This window comes from Anarrhichthys ocellatus, unplaced genomic scaffold, assembly GCF_004355925.1.
Source record: "Anarrhichthys ocellatus isolate YVR2014 unplaced genomic scaffold, GSC_Weel_1.0 scaffold9, whole genome shotgun sequence".
Classification (NCBI taxonomy): Eukaryota; Metazoa; Chordata; class Actinopteri; order Perciformes; family Anarhichadidae; genus Anarrhichthys; species Anarrhichthys ocellatus.
The window spans coordinates 7,069,011-7,086,840 of NW_022280039.1; the positions used below are offsets into that span (position 1 = coordinate 7,069,011).

At 43.6% G+C, this 17,830-nt stretch overlaps 2 protein-coding genes across 14 annotated transcripts in view; one reads left to right on the top strand and one right to left on the bottom strand.

The window, feature by feature from the left end:
* The window catches only part of arvcfb (ARVCF delta catenin family member b), a 201,035-nt gene that overhangs the window by 173,454 nt on the left and 9,751 nt on the right, over positions 1-17,830 (top strand). For 11 of the 13 annotated variants that reach the window (XM_031848921.1, XM_031848914.1, XM_031848910.1 and 8 more), the window contains 6 exons: positions 12,212-12,339; positions 13,873-14,023; positions 14,478-14,670; positions 15,688-15,799; positions 16,114-16,201; positions 17,721-17,774. In XM_031848921.1, coding sequence (XP_031704781.1) covers positions 12,212-12,339; positions 13,873-14,023; positions 14,478-14,670; positions 15,688-15,799; positions 16,114-16,201; positions 17,721-17,774 — 726 coding nt within the window. The remainder of the gene's footprint in view (positions 1-12,211; positions 12,340-13,872; positions 14,024-14,477; positions 14,671-15,687; positions 15,800-16,113; positions 16,202-17,720; positions 17,775-17,830) is intronic. The other 2 variants (XM_031848919.1, XM_031848920.1) reach the window with 1 other exon arrangement.
* Positions 550-2,914, bottom strand: LOC116384384 (kelch-like protein 10). Its single transcript, XM_031848989.1, has 4 exons — positions 2,483-2,914; positions 1,433-2,047; positions 1,060-1,209; positions 550-909 (listed from the first exon to the last, which is right to left on the bottom strand). Exons 1-4 carry the CDS (start codon positions 2,897-2,899, stop codon positions 550-552), a joined length of 1,542 nt encoding a protein of 513 aa, XP_031704849.1. The 5' UTR covers positions 2,900-2,914.

Consider the following 17,830-nt stretch of genomic DNA (forward strand, 5'->3'; position numbering starts at 1 on the left):
ATGAGTACTACAAAAGAGTATTGAAATGATGTGACAACTGATATTAGATATACTGTAACACCAATTTTGTTTTTGATTACACTGCAGAAAGGCAATTTTTTGACTTGTCAGAACAAGGTGATTTCAAATATGAATACAATGTATTTAAAAGGTACTCTGTGCATTTGGTAGATTTGCCGGCATCTAGCGGGGAGGATGCAGATTGCAACCAGCTAAACTTTTTCAAGCTGTGCCAAGCGAGTAGGAGAAATACGGTGGCCGATGTGAAAACCTGAAAACCTGAAAGCGTGAAACACAGCAATTCGTATTTGTCGTATTAAGGCGTTCATGTTGCAATGATGCACTCTGGATCAACCCGTGTGTGTCTGCAGGTGGAACACAGCACCCCCCTCACAGAACATAAAACTTAGAAGTTGCACAAACTGAACAGTTGAAAAGAAAATCTCTGGAGGAACAGCAGTGCAATACACAAGAAATATTTATTTCCTTATTTAATCTCTATATCTTGCCGGGTGGATGTTGGCACCACGGCACTGTTCAGAAGTGTTCTCAAGAGTCTTCACAGTCCACAAACACGTCATCCAAACTGACTACCGCCAGGGAGTCACGGGGGAAAACATACTCGGCCATGTTGGGGAGCCCGGACAACACGCAGCAACTCACAGCACTGCGGGAAATATCCAAGGGACAAGCCTCCGTCCACTCCTCAGTCGTTGCCTCGTAGTACTCGACATTAGTGCAGGTGCTGCGGCCGTTATAGCCCCCAACAACATAGAGGCGGTCGTTCAGCACTTCGATACCGAAGTTGCTGCGGGCAGTCAACATATGGGACACTTGCTGCCAGGTGTTGCTGCTAGGGTTGTAGACCTCTGCGCTGCTCAGACGGACGGAGCCATCAAAGCCGCCAACCTTTTGGGAGGAAAAGTGAAAATGAAGGGTGAGACGTTTGAATTGAGATTTAACCAAATTCTTCGCCAAAAGAGAGCGCTCATAACACAACCGCTGACCAAATCTCTTCATACGTCACACAGTTAGCATGTCACTGTTTCATGTACTTACTGCGTAGACATGGTCTCCATATGCAACGATGCCAATTCCACTGCGCTGGCAGGACATTTGGCTGATCATGGTCCACTGGTTGGTCTCTGGGCTGTAAAATTCAGCCGTTTGCAGGCAGTCGTTCCCATTGAAACCCCCACAAATGTAAATCTGGGGAGAATCGGAGGACCTTTAGTCTGACACTACTCTCTGGCCAGTTACTTCAACACAGCCTCAAACAGAAACACTAATTGCGGAACTTGAACTTGAACTTGAACTTACAATTTGATTATTTTTACAACATCGCAGTCTCGTTTCAAACAGGTAAAAAATCTAATTGTTCCCATCACCATCATACTGTTACTCTTGAATTACTCTAGTTCACTTCACCCACCTTGTTGTGGAGCGTCGTGCTGCTGGCGTCACTCCTACGATCGTGCATCGGCGCGATGAGACTCCACTGGTTGGTCTCGGGCATGTAGCGCTCTGCGGTGCTGAGTCGTGAGTACCCGTCAAAACCTCCCATGGCGTAGATGCACTCGCCCAGCACAGCGACGCTCACGTAGCATCGGCGGTGTTCCATGGATGCCGCCCCGTGCCAGGTGCATGTGCTCACGTCGAACCTGCGCACGCTGTTGAAATGCTCGACCCTGTTGAAGCCGCCGACGCAGTAGATGCTCCCGTTGAGGACGGCGGTGCCATGGTAGGCGCGGGGACCCTCGTCTTGGTCTGTCATCTGCATCCAGAGGTTGGTGCTGACGTCGTACGACTCAATGCTGTTCGTTGGATCGACGCCGCTCCAGCCCCCAATGGCCAACAGGATGGCGTTAGGCAGGCGAGGGCGGGCGAGAGGGTTGCTGAGATGCGCAGAGGGTCTGAACCTTATGATGGGACTTAGGATTTCGATGACTGCCTTGACCATGTGCAGGCACTCAGCGTTGTTTTTCACCAGCTCATTGGACATCACGTTCAACCTCATGTAGTCGTTACTCATCAACACCAGTCGCACCTACACAGAGAAAAACAGGACACAATCTTTCAATTGAACTCAATGGCCTGTAGTCGAGTCCAGTGTCCAGACCTCTGTTGCTATTCACATTTTTACTCTTGAATATTCAAAACTCAAATTCTATTTTTAAATCCTTTTGGACTGGTGACATTCTATATTTTCGTTATTGTCAATACATTTCTTTAAAATCTCCAAACCAACTATGTGTTAGTCGGCCTCTCGATACTCAGACTTTCTCTGCCTGACTGTGGTACCAAGCCCATTTGTTCCTACGAAAGACATAAATCTTTTACTCACTTTAACTCTTAACTCTTTAACTCTTAACCTCTAATTTGACTATGGTGGTTTAATTGATCGTCGCTGCAATTTAGCATCTTCAGCCAAATGCTGAAGATGCAAGTCTAAACTAAATCTGGTGACAGAAGGTTAACATACCTTAGACAAGAGCACTGCGATGTGTGCTTTTCGCTCTTCAGGTTCGTGGGCGATCCAGCGAAGGATGGCCTCGAACGCCGCGCTCTCTTTGCTCACATTGAGGTCGTCTCTACCGAGGATGTCGGTGAGTTGCTGCATGGAGAGCTGCGGGAACTCTTCGGACAAAACCACCTCCTCAAAGTGATCAACGATGAAGTGGTAGGCCTTGAGCCGCAGCTCGGGGGACAAGCAGGTGTCGGTGACCTGAAAGATGCCGATGCAGTTCTCTGGGCAGAGCTGCTCGCCCAGGAAGTCGCAGCAAGTTTGCACAACGCCCATGACGTTGAGCTGATCGGCTGCCAGCAGCAGCTCCTGCACGTTTTCCTCCGTCACAGAAACCAAGCCGGTGTACGCGAACTCAATGATGAGCTGCATCATGTCCGGAGACAGGCCGGGTATGTGGAAGACCTTTTTGTCTGGAGGTGACCAGCGACTCCAGAGAGCCCTGCGGGTCAGGATGAACACACAGCAGGGGATTGGAAACAGACTTCAGATTTTCATTCTCATTGTCTCATTGATAACAATGATAAAGTTTTCAAGTAAGCATTCACAAAATCAACATATTACACCATTTTTAAAGGGAAATTGTACAATACGTAAACCGCCGGACATCATTCCGAGTGTAACTAGCAGTAAGAATGTCACTGTCAAATAAATGTCACAAATATGTAATACTACATTTTGTATGCTATTTTTGTTTTCTTTTGTGATCTCTCTGGAGCTGTTTCACCACCATCTACAATTCATCTCAGGTTTTGTGCAGCAGTGAACAGCTTCTTCCTTCAATTTGTGTGTCGAATTAACCATCTCAAGTGTTTGCAATTACTTTTTTTTTGTTGCATTAAATGAATTTTGTCACTTTTCTGAACACACAAACTACTCAATGCTACTAATCAATACTAATCTGCTTAAAAGCACATTACTATGGACCTGAGAGACTATTGTAGCTGATATATTATATCTTCTCCTCTATGTCAAACTTGTCACAAATGCTCCATGAACGTATGTAATTCGTCACATATCGTGATTAGTCTCTCAGACTTGATCATTAACTATTACTTTCTATCAGATAGCCAACTCACAGGAAGTACGTGCTGCATCTACACAGGATGACCTTGTGGATTTCAAATGTTACGTCCTCGACTTCGATGACTGCGTCGCAAAATTTTCCCTCCAGACGGAGAGAATTAAACACTGAGCTTGACATGTCTGACGATTCGTTCCAGTCGCTCATCTTGACTTTCTGAGTATGAGAGCTTTATGGTCGATGACTTGTCTCAAGGGTCTCAAAGGGTCTTTTGAGTCAAAAAAGAGACACTGACCACACATCAAGTTGGGGTGCTAGAATTCTAGGTCCAGGATTCCATTCTAGAATCTATTCTAGAATGGAATCCTGGACCTATGACACTGATGAACTGACATCCTCCAATTCAACCTGTAGCCCATACGATTGTCATACAAGCATAAAGTTATGCAGTATTTATTGCTGTAACTTAGTTTTCTTTTTGTGTTTTACATGTAGCCTACATCAATCTGACAGTGGTGTTTCACCAAAGTGGCAAACACATTATAAATGTTTCTGTTTTGCATATAATCCACACTGTAAACAGTGTCATTTTGCTTTTGACAGAAGCCATTTCACTGAATGGTGCACATTATGTTTTACATATGTTTTATTACAGATGTCCACCAGTAAAATAAGCAACTCAGTCATTTTACTGTTAGTTTAAACTCCTTGGTCACTTTGTTAGGTACTATATAATCTAATACAATCCACTACAACAGCTCAGATATGAATGTTTAGTTTTTGTTAAAAACTTTCAGAGAGGTGTTGATTCAACTACGTGTTTATTATTGACGTTGAAGTTTGCAGTGCTGTACATGCATGCATCTATGCATGAAGCCATTCATCCACACATCGACACACACTTACGGAGTCAAACACATATTCATATCCTTTAATCCAGACCTTATTTTTCTTTAAATGAGAAGAACATTTATTTATGTATTTCTATGTATTATTTATAATCCATCCAGTTAAATTTGAAAACAGAGTAATAATTTGTTAAAATATAATTGATGTGTACTTTATTTGATTTGACAGTTGTTGACTACACAGAGACGTTGTTACTACTACTAGGCTTCTTGAATATATTTATATATATATATGGCAGTAAATAGCGCGAGTTAGATATTATTGTAATGTTTCGGACCTTTGCCCGAGGAGATTTTCTCAATCTGGACTGAATTTTAGTTGAATACCCCTGTCACAGATCATACATACACTACATTTTTGTACCGATTTAGCCTGCAGGTTGGCATTCTCAAGCGTCTGCCTGAAGGCAACACCTGGAATTCTGAGTTCAGAATATGTGTTGGGTCGTTCAGACTTTCTGTGCCTCCCTGAGCACAGATTTTTCATATAAGGGCTGAAGATGGGAATATTCTTTTTTCCCGATGATCTTCATGGCCGTTTGAGTAAGACGTGTGAGCTTAGACTTTTAACTGTACTGACAGGTTACCATGCCATACTTGTATGCCATATCATAGCGATGGGAAAGACTGTCTTTTTCATAGTGTTGGTTTGAATTATTTTCATGATAGCAATGCCAGATCGCCAAAGCTGAGCAGCACCTGATCCGGGCTTACACCACACTTTGACCCACACAGATAGACCGCTGAGTGGGCTTTTATTGTGCTTCTTTCTATACTGGTGATTCCAACTGTCTAAACAGTTGTTCAGACTGAAATCAGCCCTGTGTTATCACAATGCAGGGGGCATTGTGATATCCAAGAATTTTAAGGCGGATGTCAAAACCCGACACAGCGATCACAGTACTCTGACACAGAACGTTACGTACTACCTAATCAACAAATAACTTGCTAACCAAACACTATTCATGGTTATAAATAATAAGGGGAAGTTGAACACTGAATTACATCGAGTTAACTAATACGACTTGGAAAAGTTTTACAATTGTAATTACGACTTGTATGTTGGCACAAATGAATTCATTATTCATTTCAGTTCATTTCAGTCAAACTGGCAATCACAATAATCCTGCAATTAATGATTCAGTGATGAACACTGAGTTGAATAAATACCAGCAGGATACACAATTATCTTGTCATGTTGTCATGGTGAGTATCATAAGCTATACTTGTATAACTCCACCTTTAACAGACTCTAAAATGGTTTACTGTGCTGTTTTTCACTGCTGTCAGACATATCATAATTCAGATTGGGGTGCACATGACTAGCCCAACGAATTGGTAAATAAAACTCGGAAAATGGAATTGACTTTATCCCCCCTGTCATTTGTTATTTTTTTCCAACTAAAAGCACCTGGATGCATGACATGCACATATTTTACCTGTGCCAAACATCAAGGCAGCAACTGGAAGAAGTGACTTATCTTGTCAATATGTTTTTCATCCGAAGGGAAATAATATCTTCACTTGGCAGAGATTCTAATATACACCAACACCTTTGCCTCAGGCTCTCAAACTCTATTAAATTAGCAGGAGGGACATTGGAAACAAACAACCAGAGCATTACTGCTGTTGATCCACGGAGAAGCCTGGATAGCTGCGAGGCACATTCTTGAGCGAGCCACAGAAAACCTAATACAACTACGGCTCAAGACCGAGAGAGACCCCTTGGCTTTGTTTCCATCTAAAGTTCAGGGGCTGTAGCGGAGGGATGGAGCATTTTCAATGCACTTTGTAAAAGGAGTGCTTGGACGCTTCAGACAATTTGGTGTCGGCGTGTTTTTGCTACCGGTGTCGATGTGTCCTCTGTGGAATAAAAGCCCACAGCAGGACTTTGCTTGCCCATCAGCACAGGGAAGAGGATGTACTCCCCTGTCACTGCAGAGGCAGCTGGCTGAAAAGGGTCCTATTGTGCTAAATGGTAGGAAACTAGCTTCCGTGGACCAGACTTTTAGTACTGCTGGAGCAGGACCCCCGTTGTGACATGGAAAAGAGGAAGGGACAGGGGCATCTGTGTTGCATATTCTCCTTTTGCCATCACACCAGGACATAGTTGTGGCCCAAAGCTGATAGCTGATAGCTGTCCAAGAGATGGGCCAGTTGCCACCTTCTTCCTCTCTTTGTCAACATCCAACAAACTAAGGCCAAACCACCATGTGGGTATGCTAATGTGGTGCCCCAGGCTGCCCATAGAGATGCCAATCTGCAGCCAAAGGCCAACTGGGTGTGAGTGAAGAAAATTAAGCTTTGACTCCTGGACCCCGTCAGTCTGAAGGGGTGAACGGCCTTTGCAGCCTGGCGGTGCACTCTGTTTTGGCTTCACTAGAATCCACGGCTATCGGGAGGGCTGTGGAAAGAAAGAGAATTCACAGCCTCAATCGCATGGTCTCCCTCGGGCTTAGGACGAGGACAACTAGGCATTGGGTCAAATTGTATCTTGCAAAAGAGTTTGTTTCAATGTAACCTGTGTGGAGTAGCAGGTTTTCACAGTGGTTCAGAAATTACACCAGAACGAGTAGAGGAAAAAGAGTACTTTTCTGTGATTCATACCCAGCATTAACATGCATCTGGGCCTGATTACATTCACACCTGACTTTAAGATGCATTTCCAGAATACAAATGGAAGGACAACACTCAGATTTAAATGCATATCACCTCCTCTTGTAATACTTATAGATACGTGAATACAGTTTATAATCGACAGTAAACATTAATTGTTCCCATCCCCAAGGATACTGACATTCATTCTTAACAAGTATGTTACCACCTAAACTGATTCATTTGCATGCATTCCTCAACTGAAACCATTCAGAAACATAATATGCTCCTTCAAGCAGCGTAAAAAAACAAACAATATTTGCAAACACTATATGACTCAAGGCAGAAGTGTTCTCATGCCCCTGCAAACCCTGCCAATATACATGTTTTGTTTATGTGGCGCCACCGCGCACCTTTTGGTTTTTAATGAACCGGAGAGAGTCTATTATTATACCAGTGGCTTAGTACTTTTAATGATGTGCTGATTTAGCCATCTCACCCTCTGTTGCCCCAGGCACGGCCACAGAGACTCTCATTAGCACGATAGCACTCTACCATGTGTCTGCGTGTACTTTTATAAAGACACTCTTACTTATGAACAGGTCGGAAGAGGTTGAATGTGCATGAGTTTCAGATGTGAAATGTGTGTGAGCAGAGAGTTGGCGACTCGAAGGATTTCCCACTGGCATTGCCTGATTTATTTATGCATGTGTCCCAGAGGGGGAGAATGTGACCCTGCGGTCAGCATATGCTCTGTAGTATTTCTCCTCTCTTTTTCTCACCTCGTCTTCCACGTCTCCGTCTCTGCCTAGAGAGACTGAACGATGAGAGTACCCGCAGAACGCTCCTACAGTACTGGACATCACCAGCATTTCAATTAACCACAAAGTCAGGAGTCAGAGGCTGTGTGTTATTGCAATGTTCCTGTGAGCGTAGAATGACTATACGTTAGAGCAAAACCCTGTAACAGAAAGAAGACTGAGGATGACAGATACAGATGACAGATTCTGCTATTTGTTATCTTTTTTTTTTTCTCCATCTGCCACTCTCTTTATCTTCCTCCATCTCTCTCCGGTCCTTTCACAGTGCTGTAACACTCCCCTATGAGTTGTAGAAAGTTATACGCCATCAAGTCCCTCTGATTCGATGAAAAGTGATGTGTGCTGGAAATGGAGCAGTAAATAAATGGTGCTAGCACAGCGCCTGTGTAGAAGCACGGGAAGAGACCCTGTACACGTTGTAGGCAGACTGGATCGATGAACATCACTTTTTGACATGCCTGAGCGAGGGCTTGGTGTGTTTGTGGATTTGTGTGTGTACACGGATGCGTTTGCAGAGGTGTGTATCCTGTTCTGCATGAAAGCTGCCAACTATCCTAGAGGAAGGCAGATGGCTGAGAGGCCAGAGTCATTGAGGTGTTTGTCAGAGTGTGAGAGAGAAGAATCTTCACATAATACATGTATGAGTGTGTGTGTGTCCCTTCCTAGCCAATCAGTTAATCCATTATCATTTACCAGCCTGTCACACCGCTACACCTTGGCTTTAATTGCAGCCAATAGTGAAGCTACTTGAACCGAATTAATGCTCTGCACTGAGCAACACTCAACCACTTCAACTTAACTTTGTTTCTAACCCGGTTTTCACACACTGCAGCACCACAAAGCCCCTTCTCTTCTGTACCCGGGCACTAATGGAGCCTTCCCTCAATTGCAGGCGTTGTCACTGTCTTCCTCTGCTTTGAGAAGAAACCTGCCTCCCCTCCCCTCTCACCTCATTTAGGGATGAGCTTAGATCTCCTGAACATTTTGTGCATGTGTTACAGACTGGGCCCATTTGTGTTTGTGTGTCTATACAGGCAATTATGGGCTGTCCCTCAGCACGGGTTATAAAGCAGAGCTCCGCAGGAGTCTTGTAAGGAGGCCACAGTTGTGTGTGATGTCTGTTTGCCACACCAACATGCAAATCAGGGGCAATATACATGCTAAGCCCAGCCCAGCTAACTATATTCATTTATAGATTAATTTATATTTTTGTGATGTTGACTTGGCTTTTGAGAGTGGTGGAACGTAATACTGTCCTTAAGTACTAGTACTACTACTTAGGTACTAGTCGTGTTGATCTTGCACTCTATACTCTACACTGTAGTCAAGACCCCCTAAACCGAGACCAATTCAAGACCAAGACCACTGTGTATCGAGACCGAAACAAGACCAAGACAGGCTGAGACTAAATCAAGACCAAGACCAGACCAGTGCGGGTCTCACACTGTACGACACTTGTGGAACATTTAAACCATAGCAGGGGTGCAGGTGATAATTCTCTGTGGGTTTGTCACTATGAGCGACCTCTTTCTAATTCGAACCATTGTTGATTCGAAACTATTCATTATAGCTCCTCTACATAGTACATTTTGCTAACGTACAACGTTTCACGAAAAAGATGTCTTCAGTATGATATGTCTACTTTTACCTCACTTTTAAGGCAGTGATCAGAACACTAACTAATACTGAAGTGCACTTGCATACACTTCACTCTACACCACCGGATACATCCGTATTTAAATAATCTCATCACGACTGCAGTCTGTCACAGAATATGGGGCTGTGGGTTGTCAAGGTCACGTCACCTTGACAGCTCATCTCCCCTCTGAATTGTAATTCTGCCGAACAAACTGACAACTAATAGGCCCGAAAAAGCTAGCATGAGATGACTGATGACAACAACACTACAGTGCGAGGCTGCAAACAGAGCTCGACCTGGCTGCTGCTTTTAGGAAAGACTTTGGGCTTTTGGTGCTGACATTAAGCCCCCACTAAGGACCAAGGAGGGAAAGCCCTGGCAGAGATATTCTCTGGCTCAACAGCGAGAAATTCCACTAAGGATAAAGGAATTAGTTTAAAGGCCCAGTGAATTTCGCTCCATTCTCATCCTCCTTTATTGTACTATACACGTCTTTTTTTGTCTTGAATCCTTCATTTGTAAAATGCCATTTTCATAAGTCGCTTCAGTTGATCGCCAGACCGAGACTCCAGGCTAGAGCAAATGTGAATTTGCAGATTATATTACAAAAAAAAAACTGTCATAAAAGGTGCTGTCTAAGAGTGCGAGCGAACTTGGCAACAAAGGTTCAACATGGCTGACATTTTGTGCGGAGAGAGAATGTGCCTTTGGAGATGAAGTGCGTGTCAACAGGACTGCCTCCGAGATGGTCTCCAGTTTGCTGAGTGTGCACACAGTAGGCCCAGAAATATGAGGAGCATGCAGAATGTTGCAGAGTTTCTGGTTCGCAGACTCTCCCCTATGTGTCCCCCCTGAGAGAAACCTATTGATGTGATTCATGGTTTCAGCACATGGTAACTTACAATCAGGGTCTTGTGCATGACGGCTCCTGCTTCTGCTGCTTCTTTGAAAATAAGTTCAAGACTTTTCAAGCAGCACCTACAGTAACATCCTCCCGACCTGCCAGTTCCGCCCCCACACACATTCTGGAGGAGCAGGCTTGGCATGATCTGAAACCCTGCTTTTTGAGTGTTAACAACTATGTAGCTGTGTGTGAATCTGGCAATCTCAGAGTGTGCCCAGGCATCCGCTCTCTGCAAATTACGTATGAGATGTGGATTTAGAGGAACAAATGTCAGCTTGTGTGTTGCCGTTGTACCTCTCAAGCACAGAAATGACACTCCTCACTCTTTCACTGTTATCTTTTCTTCTACTGAAAAAAAGCAAGTCAATAAAAAAAAGGAGATGTTCCCTCTCAAAGGGTTTTGATTCATGCTTTTGTAGTTTGACCCAAGTTGCACTTATATTACAAAAAAGATCTAGAAAAAATGCATGGAGGGCCCAGTCAGCCCTTGTGCATCAATCAAATAGGGTTCCAATACATCCCTGCCCACATAATACAGGGGGTTTCAAACTGAACCGTGGACATTGTGGCCTCAGAACACATAAGAATAAACAGTAGGTTATTCTTTATTTAATGTTAGCCTGGAGGGATAGAAGAAGGATTTGAAATTGCTGCTGTGCTCTTGTAGAGGATAGGAAGGATGCTGGTGAAATGGTATTTCTGTAAAAAGGAGATTTTAGCCGCCAGTTTCAAAGCATCGGCTAACTTGTGCAGAAGTCTGTTAAGCCTCAGTGAGTAGCAGCAGAGTGTGCCCCCTGTTGAAGCACTATGCCTTACTCCAGGTTTGATTCTTTACTCTGAAGACATTCACTTTCCACTTTAGCCACAGATTAAAAACTCACCTCTAATTGATATGAAATGAAACCTGAACATGCTTCAAATCTGCCTTCGGGATAATCAAAATAGTGACGAGATGTCTCCCCTACTTGTGGTGTGATGTATCCCGCAAAAAAAAAATGCATGACTCCCACCAGAGATGTGAATGGCTCAAAATGACCTTGACAGAAGAAACACCCTCGTTCTGAAATCCCTACCTTATAATTGAATCGTCGAGTGTCTTGTTGATTCCATGTAAAGCACTTAGTGACAAACCTGTCTGTGCCAAATAAGAAAAACCTCGGGTGAATATATTTGATTTGATGTGATTGAACACCTTGCTCTCTCTCCGTGTGCCTGCTCTGTCTAATAGCTGGTGATGTGATTACGTTTCCATCAGTGGGAGGCCTAATGATTGACTGTGGTGGAATGTGTTATGTGCGAGTGAGATAAACCTCCCTCTCAAATACTCTGGGTTTGGTTGGATCAATAATTGATCCCACTGGTGTTCTCTTCATTTATAGTACTGAAGTATTTTCAATCATAATGCTTTAGGAAAGATTCCAGGCACTGTTCCAGCTTTTCTTAATAAAGGTGTTGCAGCCTATTGTGAAACCAAGTGGACAGACTTTTAGTCCCATCCTGTGTGAGCTGTTTGTACATTTTCACTGAAACTTTTGCAAAATAAGCTGCAATTCAAAAATTGTGGCATTTGTCAAGGTTGTGTGCTGTTACCAGAGGTATTGTGCATTGTGGTAAACCCAAGCCTCTTCCCTGTTTCCCTTTGCCAAAGAACTCTCCCTATGGTCTGAGATAAAACTCAGCACTACTGCTGGTACCTTCACACGTCCTAATTGGCCCGTCTGTCTTGCCAGGGAGTCTAACCAGTATATATGTGTGTGTGTGTGTGTGTGTGTGTGTTTCTCTGTATGTCCCTGCAGGCTTTGAGCTGCTGTATCAGCCGGAAGTGGTGAGGCTCTACCTATCTCTGCTGACGGAGAGCCAGAACTACAACACCCTGGAGGCCGCTGCAGGGGCTCTGCAAAACCTCAGCGCTGGACAGTGGACCGTGAGTCCAGGGTTGGGGAGGGTAAAACACGTAGACACTATGTCCTTGTCCTTACTCTTATATGTCATTCTTGCAACGTCTGTCCTCGTCATTGACCTTTCAGTAGCATTAATCTTGGATTGTTATTGGAGCAAAAATACAGAGTCTGATGGGAAGCAGAGGAAGCAGAGGCGCTTTAACAAGGTGTAGATGCTCTGTCTCTGTAAACCATAAAGCCACTGTGTAGACTGAAATAAAGCTGAAGATTTGAACAGGGTAGTAGCAGGTAGCTCAAACATTCATCATTAGTGGGATTACAAGACTAGATAAGTGTTAGATAACTAATGTAGACCAAACTTTCATCTCTGTTAGATGTTTTCCTCTGTCGATAGATGATGTGAGAATCTCTAGAGCCAGGATCAGACATTTATTCCAATTACAGTGACTGTGGAGCTGCTGAGAGTCTGTCTGGCTTGCAGGCAGCAGTGAATTATCAACAGGGAAGGATAGTTGTCAGATGCCAGTTTACGAGCAGCACCTCGGGCAAGAGCGGCCACTTGTGTTTTTCAGCACAGGCTGGCTGCATTCAGTCCACGGCAGCATTATCACCGCAGCGCGTCTATTTACACTCCTGTGTCAGACAGTAAAAACATACCTCAGTCCTCTAAATTCATTAACGGCATCTACCTCGAGTAAAATAAACACCTGAACTTTTATTGTTATTTTAGTTCGAGTCCTGAGTCTCACAACTAGTGAGATAACTAGTGTAACAATTCAGTAGTGGTTTTCAGCTCAGGTGAGCATTTTGAGAAGACATCCTTCTTTCGTTTCGTTTTTAATTTTTCCTGTCGGAGCTGATCAGAATGTCTGGCGAGGCTCAGGAACCTGTGGAGCAGCTAACCCATCACACTGTCACATCTGGACAAAGCTTGCCCCTGCTCCCTGGGAGGATACCGGAGCTGCTTCTTTAAATCCTCCTGGTTCTTTGCTACTGCTCAGTTCTGTACCACTGGATTGAGCTGTTTCTTAAAGCTTACTACTGCCACCTGGTGGTTCAGCTGTGCCCGTCCTCTGCTTAATTACATCTCTTGGGGTCCCAGTGCTTAGAAGATAAACCCTTTTATGTCAAACTTAATGTTTCATGTTTCAAAAAAACGAGAAGTAAAATCTACTGATGTTTAAATTAGGACAAATTATACCACATGTCCATTCAGAGCCCCACTGTGTAATGTTGTGAATTAGTCCAAGTTCAAGGAGCAGTGCTGAGCTCTCTTGTAGGTAATGACTGAATGATAGGGCGTGTGTGCATGTATGGGTTGTGTGTGAGCATGAAGGCATGTATAAAATATGTCCTCATGGAGGATAACCTAGTGGAGCTACGTCAAAAGACAAGAGGTGTGGTCATGCTGGGCTGCTCCCAGGTGGGAATCTGTAGCTTTGCAGGAATACCAAACAGGCAGTTACTGACAGTGTGTGCTCACTCAGCCTACCCTATAGGTCAAAAGTCGAAATTATAAAAAAGCACTCACAACGTGCCCTCTGTCTGCCCTCCAGTGGTCCAACTACATTCGAGCCACGGTGCGTAAGGAGAAAGGTCTTCCCATCCTGGTGGAGCTGCTGCGCTCCGACTCCGACAAGGTGGTCCGAGCTGTGTCCATCGCCCTGCGCAACCTGTCCATTGACCGCCGCAACAAGGACCTGATCGGTACAAACCATTAGCAATACAACACACACTGATTCAAGATCCAAATTTTAAACAAATATAGTGGATCGTTACTCTTTGTGCTACAACCAAAACATAGCTCCTTAAAGGATAAGTTACATTTTTCCTCAAACAATACTCACATGTCCTTACGTGCACTGAAAGAGTTCTTGGTGGCTGTTAGTCTTCCTCCTGACCATACCAGCCACAAAGAGATCCCTTCCCAAAGAGATTCCATTGGAAGAGATAACGGACAGAATCTGCAGTCATCTGTGAAAAAAAACACTTCAACATTCAGTCAAAGCTAATGTGAGGCTTCAGCTGTCTGATTTATTTAAATCAAGTGGGTATCTGTACACTAAAATTGAATCAGGTTTTGAACATTTTGTTTTTGTGCCTTTAAACATTATTACCAGCACTTTTACCAGTTAACCTTATAAACAACTTTGCCTTACAGGAAGTTATGCCATGCGGGACTTGGTGAGCAACTTGCCCAGCGGCCAGCAGCGACCAGCCAAAAACCTGGAGGAGGACACTGTGGTCGCCATCCTCAACACCATCCATGAGATTGTCACTGACAGCTCCGAAAATGCCCGCTCCCTCGCCCAGGCTCAGGCCATTGAGAAGCTGGTCGCCATCAACAGGACTAGGTAAGACTCTACAGTACATCACATAACAATGTCACTTAACAACATGTAAACCAGCAGACTGAATTATTTAGATTGATTTATGGTTGTAAGTCGGTTTGTATTTAGGATTTATTGTATCTATTAGGCTACTTTTTACTCATAGGCGGCCCCAAAATGAACATGCACAATCATAGCGTCAACACTGGCAGAACTGTTCGCCTTTTTATCACAAAATAATCCGCTGAAAGAATGCATAGTTTACCCAAACACAATTATCTTTTCTTATCAGTCCATGCCAGAAGTGTGGATTTATATGGAGACATCATACATGTAATAATGAAACAATGACCTTGAATGCAATTTGCCTCGTGATCCTTAATATTAGTATTCATGGAGGATAATGTGATATGTCTCTAATGGCCCAAGCTTGGCAACCACAATACTATACTCTAACAAGCCTGAGCCCACACAGACACACCACCGCCCACCACACATGAATTAACAGGCTTTTAGAAGTGGAAGGCAGTGTTATAGGGGAGAACCTCTGAAGCTTCTGCTCCTGCAGGTAAGAGAGTAGCCGTTCCACTAATGCCCGAGCTCTCCACAACAACCTGGTAATGAAAACTAACAGATATCTTTAAGAGGTGTCTTATGTTGCCACAGTGTTAACCATTCCAAACTGAAGTGCGTCTGCACCCCACTTTTAATTCAAGAGCACTTTTCAAAGGCTCGTCCTTGTGTGGGATTGAACATACGGAGAGTCGCTCTAACTCGCGTGAATATACATCGTTCACTCACAGACCAAATAGCTTCATTTCCTCGGACACACATGAGATTAGCTTTCTTTGAAGTGAGGCCCCCACCCACATGTAATTATTACTGGTAGCTAATGAAAGGAAATGTGCACTCATGCTCCAGACCCTGGAGCCTCTCAGGGGACTTGACATCTTTGAATAAAGAAATTGATTCGCACGCTAGCATACCCAGGCGTCACTGTACACTCGTCATATATTTCCCCCTTTCTTGTGGCCCCCTCAGCCAATCAGCTCGCGAAACCAAGGCGGCGTCCCACGTGCTGCAGACGGTCTGGAGTTATAAGGAGCTGAGGAACGCTTTGACCAAGGACGGCTGGAACAAAGGCCACTTCCAGGTACAGAGCTGTAATCTTGTGGGAGCTATCCTTCACATATAATCTGGATCCTTAGTATTGTTGTTGTTGTAATATCAGGTTCTTAAAGAATATTACTTAAACAATTACAGACACTAAATGTTTATAAGAACCACTTTACTATTAATGAAGTGTCCCACTAAGAGAGTATTTGCATGACAAGAAATATTGGTAGCATCATTAGCCACTTATCATTGTGTAAAATAATTGGAGATGAAGCTGCTGAGTACATTTTTCAATTCAGTATGTCTAAGCTTAAGGTATTTTAAATGTTTGCATCCTTCTTCTTCTCTCAGCCCACGACAGCAACCACCCCTAAAGCAACCAAGAACGGCAAGCCAGGCTACGACGACACCACCCTGCCCCTGATGGAGAAGAACCAAGGTCAGTTAAGAGTGTGTGTGTGTGTGTGTGTGTGTGTGTGTGTGTGTGTGTGTTTGTGATTGTTGCTGTTTTCGCCTGTTTAGAGGACCAAGTAGGTGGAATAAGGGTGAAAAGATCCCAGGGCTCCTCAGCAGAATGACAATAAATGTTACTGTTATTGTATTGACTCAAAGGTCCAGTGCCTAACCAAAAGGTGAGGCTGGCCATATTCTAGATTTCGAAATCCTGCGAAAAGACCAAACCCAAAACATGTTTGTCCGTCTCTCAATACATTGTGACTTCACTACCCTGTCTGTGGCTTTCATCCCCAAGCCCATTGGTTGCTGCTCAAGACGTAAATCTTTTAAAAACAGGTCATGAACAATAATTTCCATTTTTAAAAAAGATCTAAGAAAACAGCTAGGCCCTGTAGTATTTAGCAAATGTTACTCCAGGGGAAATCATTTTTCATTTTGTGGAGAGTATTTTCAGCTATTGATGAATACAAAATGTGGTGCTCTAATGAGTGTTCTTAGCAACAAGACTCAGGATTGACTCAAAATTAACTTTAGTGCACGTGTTCATCATAACAAAGGAATATGTCGTTTATGTGTTATGGAGGTCTGTAGCAAAGATGAATAAGAGATATGAGACTTTGACTACACAGACAATACTTGTTTTGCAGGCTAAACTAGTTTTCACAGGATTTATTGACAAATAAAAACAATATAGAATCAGATTTATGTTATGGTCTGTCAGTGATGGGATAGAGTACACAAACCTAACAGTATCACACCCGTATAGTCCTCAAAGCAGGTTTAAACACAATACTAACAGGAGCTCGAAAACAGTGTGTGATTGTGTCCAGTTCGTCTTTTTTTTTTTTCTTCTCATGGCTATATTGAAGCACTGTGCTTGCCACGATACTACTCTCATCCTCTGTGTGGTGAAGCTAAGGTGGGTTATATGTATAATGATGTTTCATAGGGGTCAAAAGTAAAGTGCATAAAATGGGAGCTGGAGCTTTGAACAGCATACTGCTGCTGTTTTAACCCTCAACCCTCAAAAAGTTGGTGTTGACGGAATATAAAGAAAAGTCCTTGTTTTGTGTTTGTGTTGTGGGTTTTAAATTGACGTAATGGGGTCGGCGATATTGGAAATTTCCCCACCCTTATGTAACTGTGAATAGCTGCATCCACAGTCAAAGAACTGGGTTGGAGGTTTTCTATAACAGCAGCAGTATATGTGGGGGAGGGGGGGGGACTTGTGCAGTACATTGGCCCAACAACAAACATCTCTTTGACAGAGGAGTCAATAGCATCGCCGCAGTTTAATGTCCTGATTTTTGGACTTGTGCCCAACTATTTTTTGCATCCATACATGCACATGAAACGCGGCACTCATTGCCTGCCCACTCTCAGTTTGCATTATTCGATCACTGGCCGAGAACCATTACCCTGAAAAGCAGCAGCGTTTTGGCTCAATGACTCAGTCTGTGTGTGCGGCATTTTTGTACAAATGGCATATGAATGCTTTTCAGGCACCAGGAAATGTTGCAGTGGTGATATGATACCTATGGATGAGCTGGGTCCAGGTAAGAGCCAGACTGCATGATCATCCTTAGCCAAAGGAGAGCTAGCTCTCCTCTAA

What these genes read in the sequence shown, in the direction of transcription:
- LOC116384384 (XM_031848989.1), bottom strand. Translation starts at nt 2,899, where the DNA reads ATGATGCAGCTCATCATTGAGTTCGCGTACACCGGCTTGGTTTCTGTG. An exon ending in GCACGACGCTCCACAACAAG is followed by an intron (nt 1,210 to 1,432) that starts GTGGGTGAAGTG and finishes GATTCTCCCCAG; the next exon opens with ATTTACATTTGTGGGGGTTT. An exon ending in ATGGAGACCATGTCTACGCA is followed by an intron (nt 910 to 1,059) that starts GTAAGTACATGA and finishes TCCTCCCAAAAG; the next exon opens with GTTGGCGGCTTTGATGGCTC.